General features: G+C 38.6%; 1 protein-coding gene across 1 annotated transcript in view; it reads left to right on the top strand.

Moving 5' to 3' along the window:
- The window catches only part of HCFC2 (host cell factor C2), an 886,151-nt gene that overhangs the window by 349,081 nt on the left and 514,482 nt on the right, over positions 1-22,588 (top strand). The window contains exons 7-8 of the mRNA XM_044087200.1: positions 6,823-7,128; positions 21,778-21,884. Coding sequence (XP_043943135.1) covers positions 6,823-7,128; positions 21,778-21,884 — 413 coding nt within the window. The remainder of the gene's footprint in view (positions 1-6,822; positions 7,129-21,777; positions 21,885-22,588) is intronic.

Below are 22,588 nucleotides of genomic sequence, written 5' to 3'. Positions count from 1 at the left end.
TTCTGTTCTTCGCAGACATGCCTGGTTGAAGGATCAGAATTTAGCTGAGCATGTTAAGACCAGGATTTTGGATGCTCCTTTACAGTCTGATGTGTTGTTTGGACCGCCTGTGGAAGCAGTTTCAAAGAAAATTGGGATTTAATCACTCAAGACAGATGGGTGCTGGATATCATTCATCACGGTTACAGATTTTATTTCCACACAATGCCCCCTTTCAAAGGCATGCCAGATGTTCCTCCTCCACAAAGAAAAGAGGCTCACAAGCAAGTTTCTCAGTTACTCCAGATAGGGGCCATTCAGCCAGTCCCTGTATCAGAAAGGGGCTTCGGATTTTATTCTCGCCTGTTCCTAGTACCAAAGAAGGGGAACACGTGGAGACCAATTTTGGATTTATCTATCCTCAACACTTATCTGGACATTCCCAAGTTCAAGATGTTGACGTTGCAACAACTGTTACCTCTGCTGGGCAAAGATCACTGGATGGTAACTTTAGATCTCAAGGAAGCTTACCTTCATGTGCCTATAAGGCTAGGGTTGCAGAAAGTATCTGCGGTTTCAACTGGAGATTTTCATTATCAGTTCTCTGCATTGCCCTTTGGCTTATCTACTGCACCCAGAGTATTCACAAAGGTTCTGGCTCCAGTGATAGCTTACTTCAGGCTTCAAGGCATTCAAATCTATCCTTACTTGACGACTGCCTGATTCTGGCTCAAGAAAAGGAAGACCTTCTACGGCATCTGAATATGTCATAGCAGTGCTAAGATGCCTGGGGTATTCTGTGAACGAAATAAAGTCCAGTCTAGTACCTCTCAAGATATGTGCTTTCTGGGTGTGAGACTGAATACAGCAGCCCAGATGGCCTTTTAACCCCGGACAAACAAAAGAGTCTGTCACTTTACTTCCATCAACTATCTCATCAGTCCGTGCTGACTGCAAGGACAGTCCTTCAAGCATTAGGGTTCATGGCATCTTAGATTCTGGTGCTTCCCAATGCCAAACTGCATATGAGGAAGCTGCAATGGTATCTCAAAATGTATGGACACAGCACTGCCAGGATTTGGACACTGTCATTCAAATAATACCTTGCCTTCAAAAGGAATTCTTGTGGTGGGCTCAGGAATGTTACCTAAACAAGGGACTCTCTGTGACCCGCCAGAGGCGAGTCAGATTTTAACGACAGATGCCTCGGACACTGCTTGGGGAGCTCATCTAAATGGAAAGTGGATACAAGACAAGTGGCCTGCCAGACTACAGCATCTACATATCAACATGAAGGAGATGTTAGCAGTCCAGTTTGCATTGATGGCTTTCAAGGAGTTACTTCTTCCAGGGCAGGTGTTGATTCTAACAGACAACACAACTGTCATGTGGTACATCAACAAGCAAGGGGAACACATTCTTATCCTCTATGCAGGCAAGCAATGATTTTATGGGAGACTGCGTTAAGCCTGCAACTAACTCTTCAGGCAAGGTTTCTGCCAGGAGCACAGAACTCCCTAGCAGATGTGTTAAGCAGACAAATCATGGATCCCCACGAGTGGAAACTGGATCTTCATGTATTTCAGAAATTGACAGTGTCATGGGGAACTCCAGACATAGATCTGTTCGCTTCTCCACTAAATCACCAGCTGCCAAAGTATTGCACAAAGGGGTTTCATCACACAGCTTGGAAAGTGGATGCTCTGTCTTTCAGTTGGAAAACCTTCATGTCTATGCCTTTCCACCTCTGCCTCTTCTTCCAAAGGTATTATTAAAGGTCAGACAAGACAGGCCAAGGATGATTTTGATAGCTCCAGATTGGCCTCGCAACACTGGTATCCACTACTACGGAGTCTGGTAAGGAAGCCTCCATGGCCTTTACCTCTGATTCCTCATCTGTTATCTCAGCAAGATGGTCATCTGCTCAATGTCAAGCTTCACTCTTCATCTAACAGCCTGGCATATTCTCTCTTGAAGCACAGCAGGTCTCAACTTCCTCAGCAAGTTTTAAATGTGATTATGGAAGCTAGAAGACCTAGTACAAGGAAGGTGTACGCAGACAAATGGAAGAGATTTTATTTTGGAGTTCAGCAAAGAATTTGGAGATTTCTGAGCCTAATTTGAGTGTGGCTCTTCAATATCTTACTGAGTTATTGGACAAAGGTTTGTCCTTCTCTTCCATTAAGATTCATGCTGCAGCAATTTCAGCTCATTATGATTGTGACCCACCTTTGTTTTCGCATCCTTTGTTCAAGCAGTTTCTTAGAGGGGCAAAGAATATAAGACCCCACGTAGAGCTCCTACTCCTGCTTGGGATCTCAATTTTGTGTTGGAAAAACTTACTCTACAACCTTTTGAGCCTGCGGCTACTGTTGAGTTGAAATACTTGTCATGGAAGACTGCTTTTCTGTTGGCCATTACTTCTGCAAGAAGGGTGTCTGAGTTGCAGGCCCTTATGGCAGTAGAGCCTTTTTGATTTTCCATAAGGATAGGGTATCATTACGTACTAATCCTTCCTTTATGCCTAAGGTGGTTTCTAGTGTGGCTTTAAACCAAACTATTCATTTGCCTACTTTTTATGCAGATCCCCAAAATAAAGGGGAAAAGATTTTTCACACTTTAGATGTACACAGGCAATTGAGATATTATTTAAGCAGGACTAAGGTTTTTAGGCAGTCTCGGCGGTTGTTTGTTTCTTTTGTTTTGAGTTCACAGGGCAAGCCTGTGTCAAAACAAACTATTTCCGTGGATTGGCTTTGCATTGCATTTTGTTATTCCCATCATGGCAAGGAGATTCCAGCTGGGATTAGGCCTCATTCCACTAGGGCTACTGCCACTTCAACAGCATTTCTAAGGGGGGTGGCAACTAAGGATATTTTGGAAGCAGCTACTTGGAGTTCAGTGCATACTTTCTCTAAGCATTATCATCTTCCTATCTACTCTAAGTCTAGGGCTGGTTTTGCCACTGCTGTTTTGCAGGGCATGTTATCAGCTCCTACTTCCTTATAATTTGCCAGCCTCCCTTTCCTCTGCTTTGGGATTCTACCAATAGTGAGGACTGCAGCAATGGAAGACTAAGAATATAGTACAGTTTTGTACCTACCATAAATGTAGATGTTCGAGGATTCCATTGCTGCAGTCCAATTTACCCTCCTCCTTCCCTCTGTGTTTAGGGGTGGTTGTGTAGGTGAGTTTACATGCTTATATTTTTGTATATATTGTTGTATATATTGTACATGTTTTTGGTGCAGGTTTTTGGGACTTGTCTTTTTGGGTCTTCTGACATCTGGGGCAAGAAAAGACTGAGGAAATGGCGTCGGTCATGCGCATTAGTACCCTGACGTACTGACGTCCGTCTAAGGCGCCATGACCGACGTCAGCCTTATACTCTGGTATTCGGGCCGACTGGGACGCGGACTATACCCAATAGTCAGGACTGCAGCAATGGAATCCTCGAACATCTACATTTATGGTAGGTACAAAACTGTACTTTATCGGTCACATTAAAGGTGGGAAAAGTTTTGAAATGATTTATTGCGGTCTCATTTTTTTACATCACAAAAACCTGGCATTTTAATGGGTGTGTACACTTTTTATATCTACTGTGTGTGTGTGTGTGTGTGTGTGTATATATATATATATATATATATATATATATATATATATATATATATATATATATATATACACACATATATATATATATATATATATATATATATATATATATATATATATATATATATATATATATATATATATATATATATATATATATATATATATATATATATATATATATATATATATATATATATATATATATATATATATATATATATATATATATATATATATATGTATATATATATATATATATATATATATATATATGTACATATATTTACACACACATATACATATATATATATATATATATATATATATATTTTTTTTTTTTTTTGCTTTCTAATTGAAATTTTTACTATAAGTAATGTCAATAATCAATCCTAAACCACACACTGAAAGTCAAATCTGAATTCATAATCTTGACAAACCCACCCCATTAAATAAAGATTCTGTGCCAGTGTCCTGGTATAGTTAGATATGTGCCACTGGAGTATATAGTAGTAATAATTTTTGCCAAATGTTTACTTTCTCAGTAACTACTTTTTTTCTGTAGAAGTCTACACTGTTTTGTAAATTGTATTAAGATGTGTTCACTACTTATTAGACCCGCTGAGTATGATGCCTAACCACACACACGCAGCAGTTGAATCCTCCACAGAGGTTCCTCGGTTGCAAACAATATGTCCTGTGCAGATCGACTCAAAGCAACAGTTAGCATCAGCAAAAGAACACCATCCCCATGGTGAAGCATGGTGTTGGCAGTATCATGCTTTGGGGTTGCTTTTCTTCAGCTGGAACTGGGGCTTTAGTCAAGGTAGAGGGAATTATGAACAGTTCCATATACCAGTCACTTTTGGCCAAAAACCTTCAGGCGTCTGCTAGAAAGATGAAGAGGAAGTTCACCTTTCAGCATGACAAAGACCCCAAGCATACATCCAAATCAACAAAAAAATGGCTTCACCGAAAGAAAATTAAAGTTTTGGAATGGCCCAGCCAGAGCCCAGACCTAAATCCAATAGAAAATCTGTGGGGTGACCTGAAGAGGGCTGTGCACAAGAGATGCTGTCACAATCTGACAGATTTGGAGCGCTTTTGAAAGGAAGAGTGGGCAAATATTGCCAAGTCAAGACTCCTACCCAAGAAGACTGAATGTTGTAATTAAATCAAAAGGTGCTTCAATGTATTAGTTTAAGGGTGTGCACACTTATGCAACCAGCTTATTGTACGTTTTTTATTTTTTATATTTATTCCCCTAACAGATTTGTTTTTCAATTGAATTGTACAGGTTATAGGTCACATTAAAGGTGGGAAAAGTTTTGAAATGATTTATTGCGGTCTCATTTTTTTACATCACAAAAACCTGGCATTTTAACGGGTGTGTACACTTTTTATATTTACTGTGTGTGTGTGTGTGTGTGTGTATATATATATATATAGATATATATATATATATATGTGTGTGTGTGTGTGTGTGTGTGTGTGTAATATATATATATATATATATATATATATATATATATATATATATATATATATGTATGTATATATATATCTATCTATATATACATATTTGTACACACACATATACATATATATATATTTTTTTCTTTCTAATTGTAATTTTTACTATATAAGTAATGTCAATAATCAATCCTAAACCACACACTGAAAGTCAAATCTGAATTCATAATCTTGACAAACCCAACCCATTAAATAAAGATTCTTTGCCACTGTCTTGGTATAGTTAGATATGTGCCACTGGAGTATATAGTAGTAATAATTTTTGCCAAAAGTTTACTTTCTCAGTAATTACTTTTTTTCTATAGAAGTCTACACTGTTTTGTAAGTTGTATTAAGATGTGTTCACTACTTATCAGACCCACTGAGTATGATGCCTTACCACACACATGCAGCAGTTGAATCCTCCACAGAGGTTCCTCACAAAAAGAATTCCAGTTGCAAACAACATGTCCTGTGCAGATCGACTCAAAGCTCTGTTCTGTACTCTATTTCCTATAGACTGTTGAGAGATGATCTGTGCCTGGCATACAGGCATCCTTGCACATCTGCAAAACCAGTAGCATCAGAACTACTTTATCTATGGACTTGAATCTTGATTGCTACATGAATAGTACTTGTTGGTGGGAGAGGTATGTGTCTCAGAGAATTCCTCTCTTGAGAATCAGAGTTCTTCCTTAACCCTTTTCAAGTTTATCCTGGAGCAGTGGATGGAAAATTGAAAATTCACCCCATATCTAGCACCTTTGTCTGTAAATCATACTCTAGCTGACGTATACCCCCTTAAAATAACCTCCAAGGCTCAAAATACTTTTGGGATGCATGGCGGGTTTATAGAGGCTTCAGTGGTTGATAGCCTAGTATATACCCATGAACCTGTAGGCTTCAGCATAGGGACAGAGTGGTCAGAGTTGTTTTCTTTCACTAAAGATTGTAGGTTGGATATGTTTTGTGCAATACCTTCAGAATGAATATGGAGAAGTATCCGATTCCCTTTTTTATGCCATTGTTCACCTTGACCTCGCTAGCCATCAAGCTCATGCTATACTGACCTTTTCATTCTCTTTTCCCTGTTTAGACGTGGCATCTCGTATCCTAGTGTGGGAAGTGGTCCGTTATGAAGCGGATTGCCTTCTGATAAATCTGTAATCTTTGTCTTCTGGTTACCAAGTAAACCTTATTTTGTTGCTCAGGCTGAGAGCAAGAGTTAAATGTCAGTGACCTGTAATTAATGGATGTTTCTTTGTCATATTTAACCTAACCCCTTTTCTGGTTGCAGATGTGTTTAGCGTATTATGTCAGCTCCTCAGTGCGGCTCTCCACATGTGCAGATATAGCTTTCACATAAGCACAGCTTGACTAAGTCAAGTGGTCCTCCCTGGTCCTTAACATTGCATGATGTACACATCTTTCAAACCAAGGCATCAGCATTGCAGACCTCCTTTGAGAATGGGAGGAAGGACATTGGCTAGTCAGTCCAACTCTCCCCTCTAGGGTTCCACTCATGCCCAGGTCAGTGTAATATACATCTGTATGTGCAATATGAACACTTGATGTCCATCAGTTTATTTTTGCAGTTATAAGCTTTGGACAGAATTCATTATGCTTTATTGCTAGGGTGTAAAAGTAAGCTGTGCTTTGTTCTGCTAAGAAAGCTTTGTTCATTTTTTCTGTTTTATTTTCTTCTTTATTTAGAGAAACCACCATCACCATCACCAGTTCAGCTGATCCGTGCTACCACTGACTCCATTCAGGTAAAATGGGGAGAAGTTCTGACTGCTGAAGCCTACCTTTTACAGATACAATCTGAGTCCATTTCTCCACTTCAGCCAGTTTCAACTGCTGCTTCTCCAGTCAACTCCGAGAGTGTACCTGTGACGTCTGTTGGTGCTTCTAAGCCTGTCTCAGCCATGTCTACAGCTCCTGTGCAGGTGTCACAGGGAGGGGCTGTAATACTACCTTTGGGTGCTTCAGTATCTTCTGCAACAGATCAACAGAAAGGTACGTTTATATAATACGAGTTTATCATGGCACCTCTCTGGCCAAAGTTCTTGACCATTTTTTTTTTGCAATAGCCAGCACTGACCACATAAGAGAATATTGATTACTACTTATGCTTACAGGTACTGGAATATTATACCGAATCATGGTTTTTGGATAAAAATGAATCTGTCTGTCCACAGAGCTTGATAAAATACTTGTATTTGTTCCCACTATTTTTTAACCATTATACACTTTACAAATGTTCCCAGTCTGCTTACATATTGTTTTTACATCTGCAACATATGACGTGGTAACTAATAACTTCATTTGCAGCAATCTGCTCCTTGTACTGGAGTCCTGGTATGTTTTTCTGCACCTCTTCTGCTACTTTATTACAAGATCAAATAAATTATTTTCTGTGGATCACAAGATAGTGTAAGCTGATATGATTTAGTGTCTGCATTTAAAGAATGCATTTTATCATAGACTTTAGAGTGTGTGTAATTGAGGGTATGACAGATGTTTGAACCTTCAAAAGTTCAAACACTAAGACATTCACCATAACAGTTCAAATCACAAATATGTTTGTGACGGTGTTGCAGTAGCTGTCACAGCCAACTAGTGATATCTACTGTCATTAGCTTTGGAAATAAACCTACGGATTTTCTTAGGGGGAACCTATAGTAGCGCTGTGTTGTGCTGTCAATTAAGAGTAGTAACAGAAAGCTTAGTCTGCCATATTTCTAAAGTGGGACTTTTTTATAGAAATGTGTAATCTTGCAGGATAGACAATACACACAACCAATGCAAAGGCTTGGATTTGAATTTTTCCAAAACTGAAATTTCACTTTTATAGAATTTGAGTTGTTACTATTCTCGGATATCACATTAAGGTGTTTCAGCTGCAAGTGTGTGTGACTGCAAGTAAACATTTCAGTACATTTGCTGTTTTCCTACTTTTTTGCAGGGTTCAGCTGCCCAAATAGGTACTGTCCTGCATAAAGAAGGAGAAAACATAACACAATTTAAAGCCTGTATTCTAAACTTACAGTCAAAACATTTTTTAACTGTCAAGATATCAAATAGTAAAATGTCTTGTGCTCAACACATTTTTACTGTTTGACATTTTGGCATTGTGATTAAGAAGGTATGAAAGCATATAGGCACATTTTAGTTGTATTTCACAAGTGTTCATTCAGTCAGAGGTATTTCTGTAGTGTTACATGTGGAAGGCTGAAACCATTAAGGCTTATGACAACTAACTGTCCGCTGAAGTCTAGTTATTGTGGACTACTGAATAAGAATGTTACTGTTTAAGTAGTTTACTCAAAGGTCAGTTGCATATCAAAGCAATGTCATTGTACAGTAAAGTCTACAGCTGACTTGTTGAGGGTTCTGGTTTAAGGAAAACAAGGTTATATGCATATAAAATGTTAATAGAGAAGAGAAGTAAAGTATTTCCTGAATAGAATTAAGAGAGGGGGGTCCAGAACCAAAACCTGTGGCATGTCTGCCTTTAAGACCCTATTATATGAATTACTATTCAAAGAAGTCACCCTGTAGATTCTACCAAGCAGATAACATGCAGGTCAGTTCATTACACCTGACCCACATTGTAGTAAGTAGTGATTGGTGGCTGCCAGTTTTGAATGCTGTTATAAAATTAGTGAATATATCTTCTGTTACTTGTCCCATGTGCCATGGCTTAATTGATGGAATTGGAAACCATATATACATATATACATATGTAGTGTGTGTGTGTGTGTGTGTGTGTGTGTGTGTGTGTGTGTGTGTGTGTGTGTGTGTGTGTGTGTGTGTGCGCATATATATATATATATATATATATATATATATATATATATATGGGACCCCTACAGAATTTTGAAGCTTAAAAGTTTGAGATTCATATGATCGAAGTTTTAAAACTTCGAAATTCATATGATCGAAGTTTTAAAACTTTGAAATACTGAATACTTTTGTCAGACTCAAAGCCAGTCACAAGTGGTGTCCCACAGGGCTCTGTCCCGGGACCCCTCTTGTTCGGCATTTACTTCTCAGATGTGAAAGCAAACATGGGAGGGTTGTGGCTGACAAAGTTCGCAGATGACTGCAAACTAGGCGCCATAGTCGATACACCAGCTGACACACACATCCTACAGAAAGGCCTCACCGAAACGGACAACTGGTGCCGAAATCACGGCCTTAAACTGAATGCCAAGAAATGTATAGTCATCCCCTTTGGGAAAAACAAAATACCCACAAATTATCACATAGACAGTAACCCACTGAGTACCAAAAAAGTAATCAGAGACCTGGGGACCCAAGTTGATAGTGACCTCTCATTTGACACCCACGTTGCCAAAGTGGTTAGAAAGACTTTCTACCTTGCCCACCTTATGAAGGGGTTCACATCCAGATCAAAGGAGGTCATCGTGCCCCTGTACTCCTCCCTTATCAGGCCCATGATTGAGTACAATGCCCCATTTGGTATGTACCTCACCCGGCACTTACAACAGCTGGAGAGACCCCAGAAGTACCTCACCAAGAGGATCAAGGGTTTCCAACATATGTCATATGCTGCCAGGCTAAAGAAACTCCAGCTCTATTCAGTAGCATACCACCTGCTCAGAGGTGATCTGTGCCTGACATACAAGGCCATGTCTAACCAGGAATTGATGGACATGCTCCACCTCAAAAAATCAAAATCCATAAGAACCACGAGAGCCAAAGATTTAAACCTCAGTACAAACATGAATAGAACATGCTGGAGGGACAGATTCATAACTCAGAGGCTTTCCATACTCTGGAACAAAATCCCAGTCCATGTTAGGCAGAGCCCCTCATTGACTCTCTTCAAGAGAAATCTTGACGAGTGGATGGGAGATCGTAGGTTTACCCCGGGGGTCACCCCTGTGTCGCTACTTAACAGAGGCACAGTAAACTAATTTTAATAAGTAGGGGGTCTTCAATGTGTCACTACTAGACAAAGGCACAGTATTCTAAATTTATTCTATACACCTTAGTACCACTACATGGGGTGGCGAAAGCCACATCTCTAGGGCTAGGCTTGCAAATGCCTCAGGGCAGATAGCCTAGTACTAAACTATGAAACTATGAACGGAGATTGGCATACAGTGCATAACAGGAGATTTCCCTTTTCCTTGCTGTAGTGCAAGCCCCCCCTGCAAAAACATGATTTTGTGATGTGTTGACTGCTTTATTCTGTGGGGGGGGGGTTCTTAATTTCGACATTCCAAGATCTCGATGTTCTGAACATCAGGGTTTTGGTATTTGAAATTAAGAAGTGAATTCATATATGGATGTAGGACTGTCCATCAAACACACGTTTCACGGAAAAGTAAATGGACAACCTCAAATTCCTGAAAGTCTATTTTGTTGAAAATGCACTTTTGCCAGAAAGTAAGTAAGCAAACAGTTGTTTGCATGTAGGTTTAATTTTACATCAACTTGTGGTGTAGATTGTACAACTTAAACTTTTGCTTAGATCGCGGTACAGTAAAGATAAGACAATATTTCCTTTTCCCCACTGTAGTTTGATCTCAGAGTGAGAATATTAAAGTAAGAGAGGTGTGGGGGGTGCAGGGGGCTTGTCCCCCTGCATAAACATGAGTAGTCTTTTATTTTTTAATATTTTGAGTTTTTTTTTTTTTCCGGAAGTGCATTTTCGATAAATGGACTTTTGCAAAAGTGTGTTGGGTGGTTTATGTTTCGGTGAAGCGTGTGTTCGATAGAGAGTCCTAGATATATATATATATATATATATATATATATATATATATATATATATATATATATATGGATTCACTTCATAATCTCAAAATACTGAAACATAATTTCACTATTTCAAAACTATGAAACCGAATCCTCAAAACATCGAAACTACAAAACCCCGAGGCCAAAACCGCGAAATTCAAAACACCGAACAAACCGTATGCACTACACCATACATACACCACAACACCCACATCACAACATAAACAAACAAAAACTACACACATACATGACTCGTACACACATAAGCAGGGGGGGCTGCGCCTCCCCCCTACACCCTCCACTCCCCCACTCATATATACCAACTCCAAGATCGCACAAACAGGAAACAAAAGCAAATTCACACACGCACATTCTCCAGTCCCTCACACACATCAAACATATTAGCACACTCAAACACAATCTTACCCCCACTCAAAACCCTTACAAAACACTCACTTACCTGACAAAACACCTAGATCCACACACGACACTGCGCACCATAAGCACACAAACCGAGACATCACGTAGCATAAGGCCATAACTGCGAATTTGAGATATTCGAATTCGCAATTATGAACTTTCGCTATTTTAAACATTCAAGTTTATAGTCTCGAGATAATGAAATTCGACATTTCAGTATTTCGAGATTATAAACGGCTCCTATGTATGTATGTATATATATATATATATATATATATATATATATATATATATATATATATATATATATATATATATATATATATATATATATATTTACACACACACACACACACGCAGTGTGTGTGTGTGTGTGTGTGTGTGTGTGTGTGTGTGTGTGTGTGTGTGTGTGTGTGTGTAAAATGGCTGTGAAAGTGCTAAATCCTGCCCACAGCCCTTGCTGGCAGTCATTTAGAATCTCATAGTTAGTGTCTTTAAGCATTTGTTCATAGAGTATTTTTTCCAGTGCTTTAGCAAGTGGGCAGATATTAATGCTGCCTGCTTGGCCTGTAGTATTCTGTGTATTGGGGCTGACTGTTTTTTTAGATGAGGTATTATATTGGCAGATTTCCATTTAAAGAGTATTATTCATGTGGTAAAGTTAGGTTTTAAATGTAAGAAAGTGGCTCATCAGTGAATGTGTGTGTGTTTTAGGAATTTTGTGTGGATGTAATATGGGGATACTAAACAATATTCAACTGTTTGCCGTTATTTTAAAACATTTTGTGCTAATTTTTTGTCTATAGATTTACAGTGAAATACTGTTTCTCCTGAAATCAGTTTGTTTGCTTTGGGGTGGATATAGATGTATTCTGGAACTGCTAAGTTGACAGTAGTGAGTACAAGTTCCTTAACCAGTCCTTGGAAAGCATATCATTATTTAACTACATAACTTCAAGTTTTACAGCTAGGGATTTTCAAAACAGTTTTGGCTGATCCATTGGTGCAGTCTGCTGATTTCTGATAAAAGTCACTTTAGCTCCTTCAGTTGCTACATTCATTTCTGTTTTGCAGGAAAGTAATATTTGTTGCTGTTAGAGTGATCCCTTTTCTAGTTGTATTATGCCTTACTCTGATTAGTGATTTTAAAGGTGGGTTTAACCCAAGTATGGTATTGTCTCTTCTCCATTCTTTGACTTGATGTTAATAGAAAAAGCGTAGCCTTCACTGGTATTTGGAGGGTGCAGAAGCTGGTTAGTACTATTATTTTCCTGTGAGATAGGGCTCGAGTCAGTACAGTTAAGTTCAGACAGTGGGGCTGTTTCCAAGAAATTGAGCACATCAGTATTAGCGTAGGAACATTTAATGTAATAAAGAAGAAGGAGACAACTATTGAGCACTAATAACGGGGTTCGTATCACATAGTCGAACCTTTACAAGTTCGAACCACATATGGTCGAAACCATAAGTTTGAATTTGTAAAAGTTTGAGCGTTTGAATGGAAAGCTCCATAAGTGAATGTGGTGCAGTCTCGGAGTTGGTATATTTAAGTAGCGGGGGGTGTAGGGGATGCAGGGGGGCTTGCCCCCTGCTTACAACAGTTTATTTTGTTGTCCGTTCTTTTTTTCTTTTTTTTCCGTAGTCGAAGTTTTGTAAATTCAAACATAATGGTTCGACCATTAGGTGCTCAGTGTTATGGAACTTTGACTATGTGATATAGACCCTTAAAAATGTGGTGATGTGGGTTACATAGAGCATATTTGAGGAAATCATTGTAATCCTGACATCTAGCAGTTTTGTAGCCTAATTTGAATTAATCGTAGTAACCCACTGAACTACCCGTGGCATGTTATGTAGTGAAACATGTCTCTGTAGTTGATTTTTTTGTGCCTGCTGGTAACTTGCATGTAGGACATCCAATACTGTAATGTTTTATTTTATAGGAAGAAAAATTTTAGAGATGAAAGTATTATAGTGCAAGAGATCTTGAAAGATGCATGTAAGTGTGACTATAAGAAGTGCCAGAAGTAAATGTGTCGATATTGAAGACTGTATGTATAAATGAGAGCTGATTTATAGATTTCTAAAGAAAAATGTATAGGTTTATAGGTTGGTACTGGGCTATCTGCCCGAAGGCATATATATTAGCCCAGTCACGTTGTGCGGTATTCACCGCCCCTTTAGTAGTTCCCTAGACCCTTGTACTAGCAGCTAGTAGCCTTGGCCCCTATCTAGTAGTGCTGTTGGTGTGATCCCCGGTGTGAACTTTCTGTTACCCATCCACTCATCAAGGTTCCTCTTTGAGTGGTAGTGAGAGGCTCTGTCTTATGTAGATTGGGACCCTGTTCCATAGTAAGGGAAGTCTCTGCGAAGGGAATCTATCCCTCCAGCATGTTCTATTCATTGTTGTGTTGAGGTTTATATCCCTAGAGTGTGTAGCTCGAGTAGATTTGGTTTTGCTAAGATGGAGCATGTTCAACAATTCTGGGTTGGACATGGCTCTCTACGTTAGACAGCGATCACCTCTGAGAAAGCGGTATGCAACAGAGAACAGTCTTAGCTTTTTCAGTCGTGTTGCATAGGGCAACTGTTTGAGGCCAGTAATCCTCTTGGTTAGGTACCTCTGTGGTCTCTCCAGCTGCTGGAGATTTCTAGCCAGGTACATTCCAATTGGTGCATTGTACTCGATAATGGGTCTGATGAGGGAAGAGTAGAGGGGCACCATTACATCCTTAGATCTTGATGTGAACCCTTTTGTGATCAGATGGGTCACATAGAAGGATTTTCTAACCACTTTGGCAACATGGTTATCAAAGGAAAGCTGACTATCTACTTGGGTCCCTAGATCCCTTATTTCTTCTTCAGATTTCAGGGGATTACCTCCTATGTTGTAGTTTGCGGGTACTCTGTTTTTTCCAAAGGGGATTACTACGCATTTTTTTGCATTTAGCTTGAGACCATGACTTTGACACCATGCATCAATCTCATTTAGGCCCTTCTGGAGGATCTCCATGTCGGTGGGAGACTCTGTTATAGCACCCAGTTTGCAGTCATCCGCAAACTTAGTCAGCCACAGCCCTTCCGTACTTGCTTGTACTTCTGAGAAGTATATGCCAAACAGGAGGGGCCCTAGGACAGAGCCCTGAGGCACACCTTGTTACAGGTCTGGATTCGGACATAGATCCCGCTACTCTTACTTTATGGGATCTGTTTGAGAGCCAGTTTGCGATCCATCTTGTGACGTAAGGGTTTATGCCCAGGCTGGTGACCTTATCAATAATACCTGAATGGGGAATGGTGTCAAATGCTTTAGCAAGGTCAAGGTAAGCCATGTTTACCTCCTTTCCCTTATCTATAGCCTGAGTAACTGTCTTAAAGAAATCCACCAGGTTCAGGAGGCATGATCTGCCCTTGAATTAAATGCTCTTGTATGAAAGAGAAAAGTAAATTATGGTATTACAGGCTTTTAAGATCACATATCAACAATGTTAAGAATTGGGAAATTAACCAGCACAATTACCAGAGAAAGATTGTGTAAGATGGACTATGGTGTGATTAAAAGGAATGAAAATATTTCTTGCAATTGTAGGAAGATCATAAGAATGTGAAATGTTTTATAACAATGTGATAAAATGACAGAGCTGAAGATATGAATTATAGTGAAAGAAAATGGGATGAAATAACTTGCCAAAAGATGATGTGCAAGTTCTTTGAAACATTAAAAAGAAACAGGGTATTAAAGATAGGCAAGCACAAAAATATATGAAAGTAATAATGTTAGAGTGATGTAAAAGACAAAGATATAGACGAAATGTAGTAGTACCCTGTACAACAAAGAAAATGTCGTACATGGATAAGGTAAAAGGCAACAGAGGAGGGTTTTTCAGTAATATAAATAGGATAAAACAGGTGGAAAATGTTTAATAAAGGACTTGTAGGGAGAAAAATAAAATAATGAAAATTGATTTAACAGAAGAGGAAAATGAGGTAATAGATAAGAAAACAGAATGGGAAGAGTTAAAGGAAGCATTAAGAAGGTATGAGCGAAACAACTGCGCCAGGGAAGATGCAGCAGGATGTGCGAGTATTACAGAATGTTACAGGTTTGTCATTTAAACAGTGTGATGGAAGTGCTGAATAAATTATATAAAGGGAAGGTATGAAGCTGAAGGCAGTGGCAAGTTTTATTGGGAATAATAAAGGAGAAAAAGATAGCTTGAGTAATAGGTTCATAGGTATGTACTGGGCTAATGAATACTAGGGGGCCTTTTTAAACATAACCATGCATCCCAAATGTCTGCCAAGTTTTGGTACTCTTGATAAGTGTAACAGGGGCTTGGGAGATGAAGCATTTGCAAACAGGTGCCTGGTGGACGAACAATTTACAGGTTGCCTGTTTCCATTGGAGACATAGTTGCCAAACCAGGGAGGCATTTCCCGTTTCCCATCCAGTTGTCCAAGTTACACTTGAATTGCTTTAGGGAGGAACTCTGCTTCACATGGATGGAGAATCTGTTCCAGAGAAGTAGTCATCTCTCTAAGATTCCATACCTGTCACTCCAGCAAATCCTGTTTATATCACAGACTAGATTTAAGTCTTTAGAATGAGTAATTCTGCTGAAGGAGACTAAAGAGGTTGGATAATGTGAAAAGCTGCATGAGGAAGTGGGGGCTGTAGCCATGCTCCATGGTGTTGAAGTTTAAAACCCTGGTTAAACAAGAAAAAGAATTACCCCTTGGCTGCTTAGATAACAAATGTGCCATGAGCAGCTCTCTTTCTGGTGATGAGGAATTAATGGGTGGTAGTGGTTAGCTGCTCAGCAGGCATGGAGAATAGAATTAGAATACAAAAAAAGAAGCAGAAGTGGTAAGTAAGGGAAAATGTTGCATAAAGCTGAAATAGCAGGGATAGGAGGAATGGAGTAATTAACTTTAGCTGTCAGTAAAGCCTTTGGTAATATAAAGCAGGCAGTATTATGGAAAGTCTCGGAGAAATATGAGGTAGGACATAACATTTATACAGTGATGTAAAAACAAGTGAACATTTCTTGTGTGGGCTACTGAAAAATGGCTATTTATATAATCTCTATATATGCTGAATGATATAAAATAAATGTAATGAAATGGGTGTGTCCACTTAATGCATGGCTTTTTGTAATAGCAGTGAAATAGAATTGCTGTGTCTTTCGGCTTATCCCAGTTAGGGCTTAACACAGAGGAACTCCAGTCCGCTATTGTTTGGTAATGGATTTTTACATGCCGAGTTACTAGCCCTGACGCGCAACCTTCAATGAAGGCACGCCCATTCACGCATGCCTCCACACAGAAGACGCTCTAGCTGAGAATCGAACGCAACAACGTCTTGCTGTGAGGCGACAACGCTACCGCAGAATACAATGTTAAAACAATTGGTGATTGGATTAGTGTTTTTGCTGTAATATAGATTTTTACAGATAGTGTCCCATTAGGAAGAAATGAGGAAGTAGAAGAAAAATGCACCAAGTTAGTAATAGAAGAATTGAAGGTGGTTGAGACTTAAGGTTAATCAAAGAAAGAAAAAAAAAATAATGGCTGTGAATGTAAAGGGTATGAAATGGCTGTTAGGTGACAAAGACTGCTATCAGAAATTAAGAATACTTTGGGGAAAAAGACAAAAAAAGAAGGAATGTAGGGCTGTGTTCTTGCAATATTGAGAAGAAAAACAAGCCTGAAGAAGATAGAGCTTGTATTATGAAGAAACGTATGTAGAGAAGGTGTGTCTGGATATATGATATGAGTGTATATGGTGCCAGAAAAGTGCCAGACAAGATAAATGAGTGTTTTTCAAACAGGTATAGGGAATCTGTGTGGAAGGGAAAAGGCGGAGAAACTGAAATGTTGAATCCTTCATACAATATGGATGATTATATTTGACATGTTGGTATCTAAGATGGATTAAGAAGTTGGGTAATAGCTTGAAAGATTTCTTGATTTCAAAGTATGAACACTGTGTAAAGGAAATAAGTAGAAGAAAAGATTGTAGCCAAAGGGAAAAAATGTTAAATTTGTAAGGGATACATGTAAATGTTACATACTAGAAAGTCAGAATAAGTATAAGGAAGGTAGTTAAACTTTTCATACACTAAGGGCAGTGATTCTGAAGGAAAGTAACATTATACGATTACAGATTTGCTACTTAAGGTTTAGATGGTAGACAAAGTAGGAATAGAACATATGAGGAGATGGACAGTAATGAGCAGAAAGAAACAGTAGAGCATTATGTTTTTTAATATTTAGTAGAATTGGAAAATGTGAAGAAAAGGACTTTAATGGGCAGCATTAACCGGCACAATATTTGTGAAGTGTAAAAGAATTAGTGGTTTTGGGGAAACAAGCAGGGGAAAAGGAGCTCCGAGCTCTCTCAAAAGGAAAAGCATCTTGTACAAAGACTTTGGAAGGAAATGAAGCCTTGTCGGAGATTTGTTACAGATGGCCTGCTTTGACTGAACAAAGTTTAATGTGCCACCCACGATCTGCTGCAAGTGAGCATACTGCTTACTGGTAGACTACTGCAGTATATTTAGGTAATGAAACCCTAACCCATTTTTTGGGGGTGGGGGTAGGGCATAGGTTTAGGTTGTGCTTAACTTGCCATACTTGCACTTTACAGATGTTATGACCAGTTTCAGCAAGGTAGTTGTTCACATTAAGTAGACCCAAAAGAAAAATATTAGATTCTGCATGAATACATTGGAAAGGAAGCCCCAAGACGGTGTTATGTAATAAAGAAGGGAATAGTGTTGAAATGTTGACCCACTTCAACTTGGTCTTTATGCAGATGATATCTTACTACCTGGCCCTTCAACATAAACTGCAGGTTTATGCCACCAGACAAACAAAAATATGCTCCTAATCAATCCCCTGAAGTCTAACATCATGATATTTGGCACTCTGCAAAAACTCCCTAAATCCCCAAATTTAATAACCACTGATACAGATGGCAACCTGCTACCACTAATAACAGAACAGAAGTACTTGGGGGATCACCTTGGACCCTTCTCCTTCATTAGGTAATAATGCTGACAGTATTAGCAAAACACTCCACCAGCTGAAACTGTGCTGTAGCATCACACACCTCCTCACCCCTACAGCTTGTGTAATGCCCTAGCTAAAAATGTGTTTATCCCTAAAATCAAATATGGGCTCAGTCTTTCAACCTTGCATTCAAATGCAAACATGGTTACTGTAAACAAAATTTATAGATTTCTTCCTCTTGCAGAACCCCAAACTTATTACTGCAATCTTCTACAGTACCTTAACTGGTTACCTGTAGATGATGGAGCCAGAGTTGTTCTTAGCTGACAAATCTAGTTGGTGTTAAAAATGGGACACTGCCCCCCCCCCCAACCCCTGTAAACAAAATTACAAAACAAGGAGACCAACTACACACTTGGGAGACAGCCAAGAGGATGAACTCTGTCAGATGCAGAAGTTGCAATTTCTCAGAAAAATAAAACTTTGGATCTTTAAGTAGAGCTACACTAGATTTCTAGGAAGTATCTTACCTTCTTTCTCATCAATTTGCTGGCTCAGAACTGGGGTATTCATCTTAAGGCAGTGCAATTTTAGGAGTTGTGGGTGAGGTTTGCAGCCCTGAAAAGTCTTATTTTATTTTGTGTCTGCAGCATTATTTATCCTGAAGCCAGATCTCTAGTTTCTGATTCACTGTTATTGTCAGTGCCTGTAGCCTTTGTTATTAGATGCCTGTCCGGTTCAGCTCTACAATGAATAACTGTGGGGATAATAGGAGTTGGGGTATGAGTCCTGTGACTTTTTTTTTCAAATGGAAGTTCAGTACTCAGTCTGGTTTAGAATATAGCACCCTGGGCATATTCTTGAATAGCTCCTGGATGTGAGTTTATCAAAACTCGTGAAAAGAAAGGAGACATGCACCAACCAAAAACTCTTAGAGAAATGTAGGGGTATCAGAACTTGTATCTCCCTTTTGTTTAGAGTAATGGTGAACTATATCTATAGTGATCTGCCTTTTGTTTGGAGTAAAGGTGGAGAACTGTATTAAAGCGATTGTATCAAATGTTTTTCTGCAACTGGATTGATAAGGTGAAGTTATTTTGTGTACTGTTTTTTAAATATTTCTACAAATTGGCAGATAAAGTTTTCAAATTAATGCTGCTGAGAGAGATAGGTCTGCCTCTGAACAGCAGAATTTGATTGTGTTAGAGTAGTTTTAGGGTGCATAAGCTATGCCATTTTTATGAGATTGTAACATAGTATGGTAACAAATCTTTTGTCGAAGGAAACTGAAAACATATCTGACCCGAATGTTTTAGCTGGTTTTTGTTTATCTGTAATTTTAATGAATTAATCCAATGAGATTGGAAACACTTATGGGTTCTTTTTTGTTATCGGAGAGGGTTCAGTCCCTGGATGTCACAGAGCTATTTTCTGGTAGACTGGTGCTGTATAGAACAGTGAAATAATTACAATGCCTTTATTTTTTTCTTTTTTGAAGTTTTCTATTAGATCTTATGTTACAGCCCTTGTGTGCATTCACTTGAATCTTGTTCTAAGTTGAGATTTTCACTGTATTTTGAAGTGTTTAGACAAGATATGTCCTTCCCAGTAGAAATGTCATCTTTCTACTCTTATAGTGAGAAGACTGTCAACACAGATAGGGTGAAACAAGCTAAATATATGACTCTGTAGCTGTTCCCAGTGGGTGGACCAGCTTGCTTGAGATTTCGAGTTGACGCTTTTTAAGATATGTCGCATAGATGAATAGTGCCACTGAAGATGTCCACTGTAGCTTTACCACGTTGCTTATAAAATGAAGTACACCTTCTAATCAGTTGTCACAAAAACAAAAAGATGCAGAAACTCACCCAAGGGGGCTTGCTCTAATTATGACAGATTAACTAAAGGCAGCAGTGACCAGGAAACATCAGACAAGGAATGTCCCTTTTGCATGTTAAAAGTACTATTCCATTATTAGTCTAAAACTAGGGTTACCACCTGTTCCACTTTGCGAGGGACAGTCCCTCTTTGGGCAGTTGTGTCCTGACAAAAAATTAAAAAAATAGCAAATGTCCTGAGATTTTAGGACAAAATTATTTCCTATATTTTATGTAATAGTTGCATAAAACAGTTATTCTGTATCTAAAATACCTAAATATTATAAGAAACAGAATAAGCAACTAAAATGCTACAAGAATAAGCTTTTATTTAGGCAAAAAAGTTAAGTTCTATCCTTTGTACTGACCATGGGTATGTGTCGGCCTGTAAAATCTGATGTTTGTACCGAAAATGTCCCACTTTGGCCATTTGAAAAGGTGGCAACCCTATCTAAAACCCTTCTTTGTTGTGTCAGTGTATCATCTGGCAACAAAACAAGCTTTTTCTGAAAGCTTTGAGTGTGCTAGCAGAGTTCAGTAACCACCATAAAATTTGTTGGATTGGAACATGGTACTCATGCATAGTACCGTCAGATCTTGCAGCACAGATGTCCCATTTCAGACTTATTTTATTAATTTTTGCTTTTTATAGAAAGATATATTACACATTTTACTCAGACCTGAATTTATAGGCTTAAACTGACTGCTTCTAGCTTGTGACTGAGTTTGGTTAATAGTACAGACATATGTGATGGGCACCAGGTGATCATATAGACCTTGGTACCTATATGAACAACTTCTTAGGGCAGATATTCTACAGATGGGGACTTTATCATTGAAGAAATATAATGCAAATCCAGAGAGACTCAGATTCCATTTGACATTAGATGGTCAGCTTTTAGAATTACTGTTGGGATTTAGATGTCACTATTAAGTGGTACACATTGTAGGTAAACAAAGGAAACAGCAAAACAATGTAGATAAGTGACAGGGTGAAATGGTTTTGCTGAAATTTACCTGACCTTGGCAGTTTCTTCTGTGTAATGGACCCATCCTTCTCACTGTAGAAACAACCAAATTAAGTAGCAATACATTATTCTCTGAGAATAACTCTCTAAATTTATGGCACACGACCCTAACCTGGTCTGTGACATTAATAGGACTTGTTGGCGGGATAGAATTGTCCCAGAGACTCCCCCTTCTGTGGAATAGAGTCCCATTCCACGTCAACCTCATTAACTCTTTTTAAGTGCAACCTGGACAACTGGATGGGGAACAGAAAATATATCCCTGGGATTCCACCTGTGTCCCTGCTGGACAGGGGCATTAGGTGCTGACTTGTCGGAACATGGGCTAAATTCTTGGCTAGGCTTGTAAGGGCCTCTGGGCCAATAGCTTAGTAATTAGAACAAAAAATTCAAAGTTAGTAATGTAGCTTTTCATTTTTGCGGAAGTGTGGTAATCCAGAATACCTGCTATAGGTAATAGTAACTAGTCTATTCAAAAGTAAAGCACATTTTCTTTCCTGCAGAAGTGAAGTATAGAATTATTGTTAGTTTTACTATGTTTTTATTTGTTTTAGGTGTGACCATTCCACCAACAGGTCTGCGTGCATTGAGTGTTACTCTTCCATCAGGATTCAAAATACTCATTCCAAGCCAAGATACAACCTTTCCTAAAACTGTAGTGGTAAGTTTTTTTTTCCAGCTTTACATTAGGATTTAATTAGGATTATATAATAGAATGTGTTCTTCAGGTGCAGAAGCTCCATATTAAAAAAGGTAAAAAGGAGCCTGCCAATAAAATCATGATTTTTGAGGACCCCTCTCCCTTTTTGTTTCTTTGGTTACATCTTTTAAACCAGTGTTCCATTAATGAGTGCACCGCATGGCAGATTTCGTAAGAAGCTAATTCTGAGCTGAAACTGTTTTGGCATTTGTTTAATTACCCATGACTGTCTTCCTGTTTGCAGTTCACCTGTATGTTACATGGCATTCGATATATCATTGTAAAGCTAACTTACACTTGGGCTTCATTTTGCATTGAGTTTTTTGTAAACCTTTTATGCATAATGGAAATAATTCAAGCTTTTTTGCTGTCTGTCATTGCAGAGAAGATCTGTCATAATCATCTCAGTTACCATGTACCTGTTGTACAAGCTTCTCTCAAAAATGACTATATAAAACTATATCTGTCTATGTTTTGGACTGCTTTCTGTTGCTGGAATTCTTTTTTTCTGAAGACCTGTTTAGAAGTAGTACGACTTTAGCCATTCAGTACATATGCACAATCTTCTCTGAGACCTGCACAAAAATAGGCAGTGATAACATCCAGCTGCTTGCCTGTGCAGTAGAGTCAGAGCTAGATTATAAAACTAGTCTCTTATCGCCAGT

The sequence above is a fragment of the Protopterus annectens genome, chromosome 11.part0, assembly GCF_019279795.1.
Source record: "Protopterus annectens isolate FY-2018-M chromosome 11.part0, PAN1.0, whole genome shotgun sequence".
Taxonomy (NCBI): domain Eukaryota; kingdom Metazoa; phylum Chordata; order Ceratodontiformes; family Protopteridae; genus Protopterus; species Protopterus annectens.
Note: the sequence above shows the minus strand (reverse complement) of the source record. Positions and strands in the feature narration are given on the sequence as shown.